At 52.0% G+C, this 13,921-nt stretch overlaps 1 protein-coding gene across 5 annotated transcripts; it reads left to right on the top strand.

Moving 5' to 3' along the window:
- Positions 1-1,698: 1,698 nt before the first annotated feature.
- Positions 1,699-13,633, top strand: LOC120388761. Of its 5 annotated transcripts, XM_039510833.1 has the most exons (11): positions 1,699-1,817; positions 2,220-2,342; positions 2,956-2,994; positions 4,218-4,511; positions 6,962-6,997; positions 9,048-9,125; positions 9,513-9,537; positions 9,874-9,923; positions 11,514-11,545; positions 12,360-12,455; positions 13,021-13,633. In XM_039510833.1, exons 3-10 carry the CDS (start codon positions 2,979-2,981, stop codon positions 12,447-12,449), a joined length of 621 nt encoding a protein of 206 aa, XP_039366767.1. In that variant the 5' UTR covers positions 1,699-1,817; positions 2,220-2,342; positions 2,956-2,978; the 3' UTR covers positions 12,450-12,455; positions 13,021-13,633. The 5 variants fall into 5 exon arrangements, 3 of the variants coding, with proteins under 3 accessions (XP_039366767.1, XP_039366766.1, XP_039366765.1); XR_005590644.1 differs by lacking the exon at positions 2,220-2,342 and having other exon boundaries at positions 1,721-1,817; positions 9,529-9,537; positions 12,363-12,455; XR_005590643.1 differs by lacking the exon at positions 2,220-2,342 and having other exon boundaries at positions 1,721-1,817; positions 9,529-9,537.
- The last annotated feature ends 288 nt before the right edge of the window (positions 13,634-13,921 follow it).

Below are 13,921 nucleotides of genomic sequence, written 5' to 3'. Positions count from 1 at the left end.
CAGTGACACCCCCACGGCTAGAAATGGGACAAGGGGATTGTGTGGTGGGGGGAGGGGGCTGGTTGCTTCTTTATAAAGAGCCTCGGAGTGCCCTGCTGGGGAAATGGAACAAACTGGAGAATGGGATGAATTAGTGCGGGGAGAGCACAGGAGCAGATGAGGCTCACGCATGGGGGAAATGGAAGCCATCATTATGAGGATGGCCACCGCTTCCCATTGTTTCCAATGGGTCTGACACTGCCATGTCAGTGATGCCTTGGGGTATGAAAGTGAGGGTGCCCCAAGTAAAGATGGTCACCATTTCCCATTGTTTCTAAGGATATTGAAGCCACAGTCTTCAATCCTGCCAGCCACAATAAGAAACAGTGGCCACTTTTACTTGGGGCAAACTCTCTGACACATCAGGGACATCGGGGGCCATCTTCTCTGAGGTCAGCCTTTGGCTTCACTTCCATTTGAAAACAATGAGGAAATTGGATATTGATTCCATGGGCAGCCTGCCAAGGCTTTAGGGAAATGATAACCATTACCCAGAGGGCAGCCTACGTCTTCAGTCCTAGCGGAAACAATGGAAAATGGCAGCCACCTTTACTAGCAGCTACATCTCTTTCACATCCACAGTACTCAATGACGTAGTAGCCATTTTCCCTGAAGGCAGCCTGTAACTTCAATCATATTGGAAACAAAGGGAAATGGGAGCCATCTTTACTAAGGGAACTTCAATTTCACATTTCGAGGCTGTAGTGTCATGGCACCCATCTTCCCCCTGGACGGCTTCAGGCTTTCTTTCTAATGGCATTAAAGTCACAGACTTCCCTCTAGAGAGACAGGTGCCATGTCGCTATACCCTTGGGATGTGAAAGGGAAGTTGCCCTTAGTAAAGATGGCTGCCATTTCTGACAGCAGGACATTAGGGGAGGAATTTCCAAAGGGGCTTGAACATCTGAGGCACTGACTGCTCTGAAAGCCCAGGAGTAAGGGGTGCTCTACTCCTTTGGGGCCTTTTCAACACCTAATCCTACAATAATGTTATTTTGGAAACAGCTCAATTTTTAGGGGCTCTATCTGGAGAACCTCTTTCTCAAAGGGCCTCAGATTTCCTTCACACACTCTGCCTCAGCCACTCACCCAGGCTTCCACTTCTCAGGTGGATTTGACTTGTTCTGTGGATTTTAGGCAAAGTTTAAAATTCTGCTTTAAACAGAATCTTTGTTGCTGCAATAACTATGGAGAAGCCACTATTGCTTTGTAATTCTCACTCTGGCCTAGCCTGGAGGTTGGGCTCAGAGGGGCTGGTCTAGTCCAGGATCAAGCCCAAAGGTGGAGATTTGGGTCCAGATGGGCTGGTCTGATCCATTATCAAATCCGAGAGGTGAGGAGTTGGGCTCAGAGGGGCTGATCTGATCAACCCCCCAATCCTCAGCATTTGGGAACAACAGAGAATCTGCCCAACCCGTGAGCGAGGAGCTGTGCAAGCAACCTCCCCCTCTCACCAGGGAGCGAGGTCCCCGGCCATTGTGAGGCCGGTAGCAGACACGGCCCCATCTCAGCCACACGTCTGTGGCTTTTCTTCTCTCTGAACCTTGGGGAGCACGTGGCAGATCAGAGAGCGCCTGTGGCTTCTCTCCTCCCTGCAGATCAGCAGCGGAGAGGCCAGATCAGAGAGCCACGGCATTTCTCTCACTGACGCACTAAGGAGCATAATCTGAGAGACGGCGCCTGGATCCCCGAGAGGCAGATGCCGCCTTGGAATTGCCAGACTGTGGGGTTATCACGACTTGTCCCCATGATCCTGCTTCTGGGCCTATGGCTTCTCTGTGAGTATGGGCACAACGGGCTGGGTTGGGCTTTAGGAGAAGGCTGAGATGAGACAGGCAGAGAATTGTTTCCTTAATTAGTCCTGAGGGGCATGTTCCAGGTGGGCTGTTAGACTGGCATCGCTGTCCTAGACCCCACAGAGGCCTGTGCAAGTCCTCCTTCCCCCCCACACACACTCGTCCCTGGTCCCCAGTACCTCCCTAGCACTGCCACACACTCTTACTTTTCCCTGCTTATTGTTTTCTATATCAGGGGATTTAAAGCACTTTCAACCCTTCACACAAAATCCACATATTTTAACAGCTGCAATTTCTGTGCAATCGCAGGCGCTCGCCCTAGTACAGATCCAGCACTGAGTGTTGCCAGGGCCATTTTAAATCACTCATTTATCTGATCCACAGGTGGGGGAAAGGCGAGAGTTTGGGGAAGAGCTATAGGAATGATGCAAGGTCTGGAACAGCTGCCTGACAGTGAGAGGCTGGCGGAGCTCAGTCTGGTTAGCTGATGGGAGAGAAGGTTAAAAGGTGACTTGATCACAGCATATAATCCCCTCTGCAGGGAGATTTCTGACAGCAGAGGTAGATTTCTTTAATCGAGCGGACAAAGGCTGAATGAGAGCCAACAGCTGGAAAGTGAAGACAGACTAATTCCAACTGGAATAAGGCCCACGTAGGGAGGGTGGCTCATTTACCACTGAAGCAGGTTGGCAAGGGAAGCAGTTTGATTCTCTGTCACCTGGAGTTATTAAATGAGGAGTGGCTGCATCTCTAAGAGATGCTGTCTAGCTCAAACATAGGTTCTTGTCTAGATGAATGAATCACCTTGTCAGGTTCTCTGGGCAGTCCTTTGTAGGAGGTCAGAGCCAGAGAATCCATGAGTCTCGGGACCCCTTTACTCAGCAGTGCAGCTCAGTGGGTGAGAAGCCACTGCAAGGAAGAGGGATTAGTTGGAAGAGTGTGATTAACAAATGCAGTTTATAACACAGGAGAGATTTAAAGGAGGGGATTCCACAGCTGTCACCAGCCTGCCTCAGTATGTTGCCTTGCTGGGAGACTGTCCATTGATTTTAAACTGAAAGAAATGCTCTACCGCATGTCTGGCTGCACTACTAACAGGAATTTCTACTTTATTTTACAGGTTCGCTTGCTGCAAGCCAGGAAATGTGTAGCTCTCCAGGTGAGTGTCGGCTACATTCGAAGAAGAGAAGGTGCCTAATAATGAGTGCAGTGGGGCTGGGAGTCAGGACTCGGCAAGGGGAGTGGGGTCCAGTGGGTTAGAGCAGATCCCTGGGAGGTCAGGACTCCTGGGTTCCATTTTTAACTCTGACACACAAAGCCCAAACCTGCTTCCTGTGGTAGAACTCCTTGTAACTTCATTGGGAACAAGATCAGACCAAGTCCTCTGTTGGTGTAAACCGGTTCATCTCCATGGAAGCCAAAGGAGCTGCATCCATTTACACCAACTGAGAATTTGTCCCATCAAGTTTCAGCACTTAATTTAAACCACCGAGGGCCAAATCCACTGATCGTGTAGCCAGCCCTGTGACACGAGGGGCGTAAGGTGGCCAGTGAGCAGTGATATATCAAACCTTGCACAGTGCGGAAATTGCACCCCTTTGGTATTCAGTGAGGACTGGATTCAGCCACTGGCATAACTGGGTGCATGTCCTGCTTACAGCAGAGCTGGATTTGACCCTAAGGACTCAGAGTATTGGGGTTCGTGCAGCATCAGTGTAAGTGTCTTGGGGCCTGACTCCCCTCTGTCGGGTGGGACTCCATTTATTTGAGGGGAGTTACTCTTGATTTACACCAGTGTGGGTGGAGAAACAGGCTATTTGGAATGGAGGTGGCTGCTTTTCCTTGCACACAGCCATGAGATGCTTTTCCTGTAACACTCACACCTCCCATCCAATTACACCCCCAATGGGACAAGCTCCCTTGGATGCTCTAGCCATTGTGTGCTACTCTGGTGAACCCCAGCGTCTGCCATCACATCGGAAATTGCCCATTGACGTGCGTTCACATGGAAACACAAAGACACTGGTACACATGGGAGCATCCAACTCCAATCCCAAATGAGGGCAAATTGCAATCTCCACCCTCTGCCTGTCTCCTGGCTGAACCCTTCCAATCTATAGCACTGCACCGGCATAGAAGGGGAGCATACACTGGGGCATCGGGCCCCAAAGTGGGGCAAGTAAAGGCTAAAATCTCTGTACCCTACCAGGGCATCCTGTCTCTTCCTTCAGACACCGCAGCCCCAGAGTGTGACACCACCCAGGGGCCAGATCCCAGCTGGTGTCAATCGGCCTCACTCCAAAGGAGTGAATGGAGCTTTGCTGATTGACACCAGCGGGGGATCTGGCCCAGGTGTTTAACACTGGTGTGTTTGCTCCCCAGGCAGTCTCCCTGCCCCGCGGCTGTTTCTGGACAGACTGTCAGCTCGTCAAGGGGACACGGCCTTGCTGTCATGTTTAGTCCCTGTGGACGCCCCCATGACCCGCATTGTCTTCTGCAAAGATGGGAAGGAGATTTCTGTCCAGCCCAAGGGAGGAAATACACTCGTCTACGATTCACCCTACACAGTGTCCAGGGAGAGCGCAGGGGCCTTTTCCTGTCGCTACCAGCTCAAGGATGACAATAACCAGGAGAACAATTCTCTCCCGAGTGACCTCTGGTACCTACATGTGGCCGGTAATGCACTGCACTAATGGTGGGCTTGGTGCAGAGGGGTCATGGAGCTAGGACGGGCAGGGGTACACCATGATATCTAGAGTTAATGGGACTAAATTGGGGGGCCCAGATAATCTTCACCCAAGAATATTAAAGGAACTGGCACATGAAATTGAAAGCCCATTAGCAAGAATTTTTAATGAATCTGTAAACTCAGGGGTTATACTGTATGACTGGAGAATTGCTAACATATTTTTCCTATTTTTAAGAAAGGGGAAAAATGTGATCTGTGTAACTACAGGCCTGTTAGTTTGACATCTGTAGTATGCAAGGCCTTGAAAGAAAATTTGAAGGAGAAAGTAGTTAAGGACATTGAGGTCAATGGTTATTGGGACAAAATACAACATGATTTTACAAAAGGTAGATTGTGCCAAACCAACCTGATCTCCTTCTTTGAGAAGGTAACAGATTTTGTAGACAAAGGAAACACAGTGGATCTAATTTACCTCGATTTCAGTAAGGCATTTGATATGGTTCCACATGGGGAATTATTAGCTAAATTGGAAAAGATGGGGATCAATATGAAAATTGAAAGGTGGATAAGGGACTGGTTAAAGGAAAGACTACAACGGGTCCTACTGAAAAGTGAACTGTCAGACTGGAGGGAGGTTATTAGTGGAGTTCCTCAGGGATCGATTTTGGGACCAATCTTATTTAATCTTTTTATTACTGACCTTGGCACAAAAAGTAGGAATGTGCTAATAAAGTTTGTGGATGACACAAAGCTGGGAGGTATTGCCAATACAGAGAAGATCTGGATGACCTTGTAAACTGGAGTAATAGTAAAAGGATGAAATTTAACAGTGAAAAGTGCAAGGTCATGCATTTAGGGATTAATAACAAGAATTATTGTTATAAACTGGGGAGGCATCAGTTGGAAGTAACAGAGGAGGAGAAGGACCTCGGAGTATTGGTTGATTACAGGACGACTATGAGCCGCCAATGTGATGCGGCCGTGAAAAAAGCTAATGCCGTCTTGGGATGCATCAGGTGAGGTATTTCCAGTAGAAATAAGGAGGTGTTAACACCATTATAAAAGGCACTGGTGAGACCTCATCTGGAATACTGTATGCAGTTCTGGTCTCCCATGTATAAGAAGGATGAATTCAAACCGGAACAGGTACAGAGAAGGGCTACTAGGATGATCCGAGGAATGGAAAACCTGTCATATGAAAGGAGATTGAAAGAGTTTGGCTTGTTTAGCCTAACCAAAAGAAGGCTGAGCGGAGATATGATTCCTCTCTATAAATATATCAGAGGAATAAATACCAGGTTAGGAAAGGAATTATTTAAGCTCAGTACCAATGTGGACACAAGAACAAAAGGATATAAACTGGCCATCAGGAAGTTTAGACTTGAAATTAGACAAAGGTTTCTAACCATCAGGGGAGTGAAGTTCTGGAACAGCCATGCAAGAGGAGTAATGGAGGCAAAAGACATATCTGGCTTCAAGACTAAGCTTGATATGTTTATGGAAGGAATGGTATAATGGGATAGCCTAATTTTAGCAATTAATTGATCTTTGACTATTAGTGGCAAATATGCCCAATGGCCTGCGATGGGATGTTAGATGGGTCGGGATCTGAGTTACTACAGAGAATTCTTTCCTGTGTGTCTGGCTGGTGAGCCTTGCCCACATGGTCAGGGTTTAGCTGATCGCCATATTTGGGGTCGGGAAGGAATTTTCCTCCAGGGCAGACTGGCAGAGGCCCTAAGGGTTTTCCGCCTTCCTCTGCAGCGTGAACATGGGTCACTTGCTGGAAGACTCTCTGCATCCTGAAGTCTTTAAACCATGATTTGAGGACTTCAATGGCTCAGACACAGGTTTGTTACAGGAGTGGGTGTGTGAGATTCTGTGGCCTGCGTTGTGCAGGAGCTAAGATTAGATGATCATAATGGTCCCTTCTGACCTTAAAGTCTATGATTCTATGAAAACTTCCCTCTCCTTCCCTGACATTTGCCAGGTGAGAACTCTGTCCCTGGGGGAATTTAACAATATTTTTAGTGATTAATCCTCATCCTCTCAGCCGCTGCTGAGTTTCATGATGAGGAAGAGCAGGTTTTTCCCACTAATTAAAAGACAAATATCATGATGTTCTCTGAAGGGCAGAGTGTGAAAATGGACAAACCATCAGATATTCGGCAGGTTTAGTGTCACCATGGTCTACTTTACTTTACTAAAACCATCATGGAATACAAGTATGGAACAGAGCAGCAAGACTAGGTGATTTTTTTTTCCTGGTGGTGGGGAAACATGTTCCAGATTGACTTGAAAACAATTTTTTTTTCAAATGTTTCAGTGAATCAAAAAATTGAGAAAAACCTGCTTGAGGTTGTTCTTCTACCCCTCCTTTGTATCAGGCTTTTGGCTGTTTGAAGTGATGTGTGATCGCTGTGTATCTGCCCCACAGGTGACGATGGCTCTGGAGGGGGCACATCACCCCAAGGTAAATGGTTTTGCTCCATGCTGTGGGATTTCCCTGTAGGAAAGTGGGAGGGCTGGGCTGGGATGAGGGGGGAGCACATGCCCGTCTCCGTGGGGAGACTTTACCCTGCCACAGGTGCCTGGGTGGGCAGGCGGCTACAGGGGCTCACCTCTGTCTGAGGAATGTAAAATGTCCAGGCAGCCCCACATGCCACTCTCTGCTCCCTAGTGAGCCCTGGTATCTGCACGTGGCCAGTAATGCTCTCAGATAGTGTTAACAAGGCGTGAAGACCCTGCTGGGCAGAGGGGCAAAGAGGAACTGAGCTGGTGCCCTGTGCTGGCCCCAGCACAGAATCTCAACCCAAGTGATGATGATTCAGACAGTGGCTGTTAACGCGGCCCCAGCTATAGTCGAGGGGCCCAGCTCACCTCCATGCCCCCATGGATTGCCATCGGTGTCACTCCATCGCAGTCATCTATTGCAATCAGTGGTGTTGCACTGGTGTCAAGCTGGCATCACACAAGGGTGAATCTGGGAAATCAATTTCTGTTATGACCCCCTGTCCTCAGTCACTCCTCACTCTGGGAAACTTCCATCTCTTGTGCTGACTTTTTCCATGCTTGCCTCTGTCCCAGGGTGAATGGTTTTTGGGGGCGTAGCAGGAAAATAGAAGAACCATTGAGCCCATAGTGTGGCTGCTGCCCAGGTGCTAGTGGTAGGTGTGATCCTTGTCAGTTTGGCTGTGATTCAGGTGCTCGTGCACATGCTTTTCCGCAGTTCAGAAAACAAAGCTTTAAACTAATTAAGGTCAAACTAGAGTTGTTGGAAATATTTCACCTGAAAAACACTCCACAAAATAATAGGATTTAATCCAAAAAAATCACTGAATAATGTTAATTTTTACATTTTTATTTTACTTTAAATGAGAACTTTCAAAAAGAGCCAAAAATGTTTCATTCCTAATGGAATTTTTTTTTATTTCCATTTTCAAAAAATCACAGCATTTTTTAAAAATTTCTTTCCCCTGCCCTTGCCCCTGCCCAACATTCCCCCTTTTTGCCCCTCAGGGCAGCAGAATGAATGATGACTGGGGTGATTTTTTGTTTTTATTTTTCCCTTTTTATTTTTCTCTTTTTTTCTGTTCTGTAACTTTTCAAAACATCTCCAAACTCTGGTGAAATCACTGAATGGGAAAATGAAAATGAAAGTGTGGCTCTGGCTACACTACAGAACCGTTACCAGCATAGTCTCCGAGTGTACACACAGCGTACACCGACGGAAGCAGTTGTTCTGCCTTGGAGGAACACCATGTCCACAAACAATGTTAGCTACACTGACAGAAACACTCTTCCCCTGCTATAACTGAAGCTGCGCTGACGGGGTTATCTGCATAGGTGCTAGGTGGTCTCTAAGGATTTCAGTGGGAGTTAGGTGCTTTGTTTTATATAGTCCAATATCCCAGGGACCCCCCCCCCAGGGAAAAAAAGTGTCCCAATTTTTCACACTTGCTATCTGGTCACCCTAGATGGCCGGCCTGGGTTAAAAGGGGCGGTCGCAGAGAAGCTGAGCAAGGGCTGAAGTTGGCCTCAATGATCCCACGTAGCCCCAGGAAGGAGGGTTGTGGGACTCTGGACCCCCAGGAGGGAAACCCTCCCTCCCCCTTCCCCCAGGATGTCAGCTCAGAGCCCAGAAAGAGGGCTGTGATATTCCTCTCCTAAACGGGGAAGTTAGCACAGGAGGCCTGAGGAACCTTGAATCGAAGCAGAACCAGGGATGGAGTAATTTGATGCCCTAGAAGAGATCTAATCAATGAGACAACATAAACGGAGGAGGGGTCTTGATTCAAGTGTGCTTGGCCCCTGGCGCTCACCCCTCTGATCCTGTATCCCTGGCCCAGGGGCTTCCCCCCACCCCGGATCCTTATCCCAACCTCTGGGGCTCACCCTTCATACTGGATCCCTTTTGTGTTCTGGATGCTCCCAGCCCCACCCACATCAATCCGTGGGCTCCTCTGTGCCAGCCTAATCCCCTGCTTTTCTCTCTCTTCCTGGCTGCTCCAATGGTTTTTTAGGAAAGCGAGCCATTGTGGGACTCGCCCTCACGACCAGCTTGGCTCTGGCGCTGCTGGGCTGTTTTCTCATGAGGACAGGTAGGTGCCGGTGGGGTGGAGCATGAGCTGGGGCGGTCGGCTGTTCCAGAGCATCGCTCTGACACGTTAAATCCCACGCCAATGGCAGTGAAGGGCACGTCTGCAGGCTGTAACCCGGCTGAGGCAGGGGAGCTGAACTGACTGGAATGAGATCACCCAGCACTGAGGTCTCTGGGCAGCTGTCCCCTGCACTAACCACTGACCTGTGCAGCCTCTGTGGATTTGTGGCTGCAGGGCTCTGTGGGTAGCTAGACCCCACAGACCAGCAGGGAGGTGCAGCACATTGGGGGCCGAGGTCCACACCGCCAGGCTGGCTCTGGCCTGACAGTCGCCCCAGGCTGTGACGTGTACTGAGCTCCCCTAACACTATTTTCTTTCTCACGGTAGTTGTGTCGCGCTGCAGGACTCACAGGTAGGAGGGAGCCTCGCCCTGACCCCCAGCTCCTTTCTGGGGTTGTTCCACAGGGGATGCGAAGGTCTTGGGAGGATCATTGCTGCCCTGCCTGGGACTCTGTCCTGGGGAGCTCACCTGGGCTGTAGCCCCTGACTACCCATAATGCAAATTCTCCTGGGGTTCTGCGGGGGCCTGACCCTAGTCTGGAAGCCTCACCCCCCTCCGCCCCCCGAGGGTGATGGTGCTGCTGCCCTTCTTCCCCCATCACTAATGGCCTCACCCCGCCCCTCCCCCGGCCCCAGCCTCAGCCTCAGGTGCTGCACATGGGACTGACACAGCTCTCATTCCACACAGGGATCCTGGCCCAGACCGGAGCAGCCCAGACTCTGGAGATCAGATCCAGTGTAAGAGCCTATTGTTCTGGCACTGCCCTGGTGGGAGTTCGGCTCCCAACTTTTGTCCGTCTGTTGGCCGGCATCAGAGTCCGGGGTGTTGGGGCCAGAAGGGGCCCTGGGTAGCCAGGCCAGAGAATCCTGCCCTGATGGGGACTGATGTCCCTGTTGCCTCAGCCTCTGCCCAGCCCACTGACAACGTGACGGGAGCCCCCGGCCATGGGCAGGGACGGGATTGGCTAGAGCTCTGGCAGCGTCTGCCACAAACTGTAGGGTGGCTGCAGGGGCCTGGGCAGACTCCTCCCTGCATGGGGAGAAAGGAGACACATGACAGGAACAAACAGCATCACCCCATTATCTGGGCCCCACCCCTTTTCTGAGGCTCCGCCCCTGCACAGTCCATCCCCCTTCCATCTGTCGTTCTCCCTGCCCTCACTCACTAGCTCATTTTCACCGGGCTGGCTCAGGGGGTTGGGTTGTGGGAGGGTGCAAGAAATGAGGAGTTCAGGGTGGAGGGGGGGTCTCCGGGCAGAGGCAGTGGATTGGGATGTGAGAGGAGATGAAGGCTCTGCCTGGGCATGTGGGCTCTGGGGTGGGGCCGGCAATGTGGGTTTGGGGTTGCAGGAGGGGGGTCCAGGCTGGGTGGTGGAGCTGAGGGGTTCAGAGTATGGGAGGGGGCTCCAGGCAGAGGCAGGGGGTTGGTGTGTGAGAGGGGGAACAGGCTCTGGGCTGGGAATGCGGGTTCTGGGGTGGGGCCAGAAATGAGGAGTTCAGGGTGCGGGAGGGGGCTTCACGCTGGGGCAGGGGTTTGGGGTGCAGTGGTGTGTGAAGGCTCTGGCTGAGGGTGTGGGCTCTGGAGTGGGGCTGAGGATGAGGGGTTTGGGGTGCAGGAGGGTGCTCCACACTGTGGCCAAGGGGTTCAGAGGATAGCAGGGGGATCAGGGCTGGGGCAGGGGGTTGCGACGTGGTGGGGGGCAGGAATGCAGGTTCCAGGTGGCGCTTATCTCAAGCAGATCCTGGAAGCAGTGTCATGTCCTCCCCCCAGCTCCTATGTAGAGGCACTGCCAGGCGGGTCAGTGTGCTGCCCAGTCTGCAGGTGCCTTCCCTGCAAATCCCATTGGCTGCAGTTCCCAGCCAATGGGAGCTGCAGAGCTAGCACTTGGGGCAGGGGCAGCGTGAGGAGCCCCGTGGCTGCCCCTACCTCTAGGAGTTGGAGGGGGGACATGCCACTGCTTCCAGGAGCTGCGCGGAGCCAGGGCAGGTAGGGAGCCTGACTTAACCCTGCTGTGCCACTGACAGGACTTTTAATATCCTGGTCAATGGTGCTGACTGGAGCCACCAGGGTCCCTTTTCGACTGGGTGTTCCAGTCGAAAACCAGACAGGTGGCCGCCCTATCCAACATGGGCAGCAGGCTGGGTACCCAGTGTCCATTGGGCCAGCCAGCGCATTAGGGCTCACACTGCTGTGTCCGGTGCTGTCTCTCCTCAGTGGGCCCAGCTGGGGTCAGGGATGGATCTGTGTCCCTGGGGGACGTGGGGCAGTCTCTCTCCGGGGTGTGGGGTGGCTTATGAGGATGCACTGACCTCGGTTCTCTCCCCCAGACACCGTGGTCACCGGAGCCCGCGCTGACCAGGTGAGTCGCCGTGCCGGTGCTCACAGTTTGCCGGGTTTGTGCAGAATGTTCCCATGGAAACAGACACCAGGTTTTACAGCTAAATCTGGGAATTCCCTGGGCTGATCCCAGTGTCAGCACCTCAGGTCTGGCCAGTAGTGATGGTCACCGCGCAGTGATCCCAGCCCCAGGAGATAAATAGTGACCATCTTGGCATGAAGGAGGAAAGAATTGAAGAATCTGAGTTTCATCCTCCAGTCAGTTTCATTTCACTGTAGCTCCACTGGAGTCAATGGGATCAGATCCACCACTGGTGTAAATCAGCTGTAGCTCCATTGATGTCAATGAACCAAATCCCCAGTGAGTATAAATCAGCCTCACGCCTGTGACAGCAATGGAGTGACGCTGATTTACACCAGCTGGGGATCTGGCCCCAGACATGCAATAGAAGAAAAGAGAAGGGTTTGTCTGTGGGTCCCTGATGACATCCCAGCTCAGCTGGGGGAGTTTCCCTGACTGACCCATGGCTTGTCCCATCTCCTGAAGCCCCAGCTGAGGGGAGCGCTTGATCGTATGGGGGACTCCAAGTGCCTGCGTCCATCCCATTGATTCCAATAAGACTGAGGCACACGGTTAAAATTAAGACCCAGGCTCCAGCCCCCTCCTGAGCATGGCGCTCCCCTGCTCCGGCTCTAAGGAGGGGCCATTCCTCTCCTTCCCCTTTGCCGCATCCTGGGGCCCTGCTCAGGGCTCCTGCCCTGGGGCTCCCTTGTAGACAAATTCAGACTGGAAACAGGCTGTAAATGTTAATCGTGTAAATGTGTTGCCGTCCCAGCAGCCCAGACTGGACGGGGACGTGGCTGTGACGTACGCGGTGGTAGGAAAAGGCAGCTCTCGAGGGCGGGACACCAGGACGGCTCCGTAGCACTGGGTAAGGGTTGTGTAGGGTGACCAGATAGCAAATATGAAAAATCGAGACGGGAGTGGGGTCTATATAAGACAAAGCCATAAATATCGGGACTGTCCCGATAAAATCGGGACATCTGGTCACCCTAGTTGTTCTCCCCACAAAGCCAGTGATGGGACTGGCCGGAGGTGCAGGATCTAACCCAGCCTCCCTGCCAACTCAGAGCCTCCATCTCCTCCACCTGCTACCAAGATGTGTGCTGGGACCCCTCACTGGCTGCCCCTCCCAGGCCCAGATCTCACTCACCTGGAGCCTGATCCCCTGCCCTTCCCCAGCATTTTATAACCCCAAGAGCCAGCGGTTCAGACTGGGGAGTGAGCAGCATCTGAGCCGGGGGCTCAAAGGCAGGGAACTACCCCAGCTCTCCATGCAGCTATGGGAACAGGTGAATAACCCAGGATGTCCCGGGCTGTCACCAGCCCATTGCTGGGGAATGCTCCCCTGCCCTGCGCTCAGGGAGATATCGGGAACGGGTGGGGGGCAGCTGCATTTGAGCTGGTCAGTGGGATTCCCTCTCACTTCCCCACAGGATTCCCAATGCCCCACAAGCCTGCATGAGCCCCACACGCACTGCCAGCCTAAGCAGAGCCCCAGGAAGGAGACGGTGATGGAGCCTGTTTACCAGCCAGCAAGAAACAACGTTTGGGTCAATCGATGACACAGGGGAAGCTCAGACTCTTCTTGGGCAGTGGAAGCCGGGTGTGGCCAAGGACAGGTTTCGTGTCACACCTCGTTATTCTAGTTACGGCAGAACCTTCCTGGCCGAAGTTCCCACCCCAGAGGCCTGCACATCAAATCCGCTCAGGGACTGTGCATGCAGAGCGACAGGCAGTGACAAGTCATTTGCACAGGCAGCTCCCTGATGTGCACACCTGGTTGTGGGAAATGCAAATGAAGGGTCCCAAATGAGTTCAACATGTGGACCCAAAAGACTCCTGCATTTACTGAATGTCCAGGAAGTAGATGTTGAACCAGATCTCTCTGGTGCCAGCCTCACGGTAGGGGTGGGGCAGCGCGGGGATGCGTGTGTGGGTGGAGCTGTGCCAGCAACACTCTGTGATGCTGCTATTGGAGGAGGATGTTCCAGGGTCTGTGTTGAGCCTCTGAGCACATGCAAGATAAACAAGGCGGCAGATTTTGGACAGTATTGAAGTGCCTAAGTCCCATGGATGCCAATGAGACTTAGGTGCCTGAGTCCCTTTAAAGACCCGGTCCCAAGAGGTCTTTGGCAGGCTGGGTCTCGGCTGGCTCCTGTGCAGTGAATAAAGTGATTTGCCTTCTCTCTGCCCAACCTGCCTCCTGGGAGAGTAGTACAGCGTCACCTGGTGCCAGGCGTTATGGTGAGACACACACACGGCCATTGCCTCCCTGAGTGTGCTGGGGTCCTGGGCAGGGCCGGCTCTACCATTTTTGCCGCCCCAAGTGGGAAA

The sequence above is a fragment of the Mauremys reevesii genome, linkage group 22, assembly GCF_016161935.1.
Source record: "Mauremys reevesii isolate NIE-2019 linkage group 22, ASM1616193v1, whole genome shotgun sequence".
Classification (NCBI taxonomy): domain Eukaryota; kingdom Metazoa; phylum Chordata; order Testudines; family Geoemydidae; genus Mauremys; species Mauremys reevesii.
The sequence above is the reverse complement of the archived record's forward strand: the minus strand, read 5'-3'. Positions and strand labels throughout refer to the sequence as shown.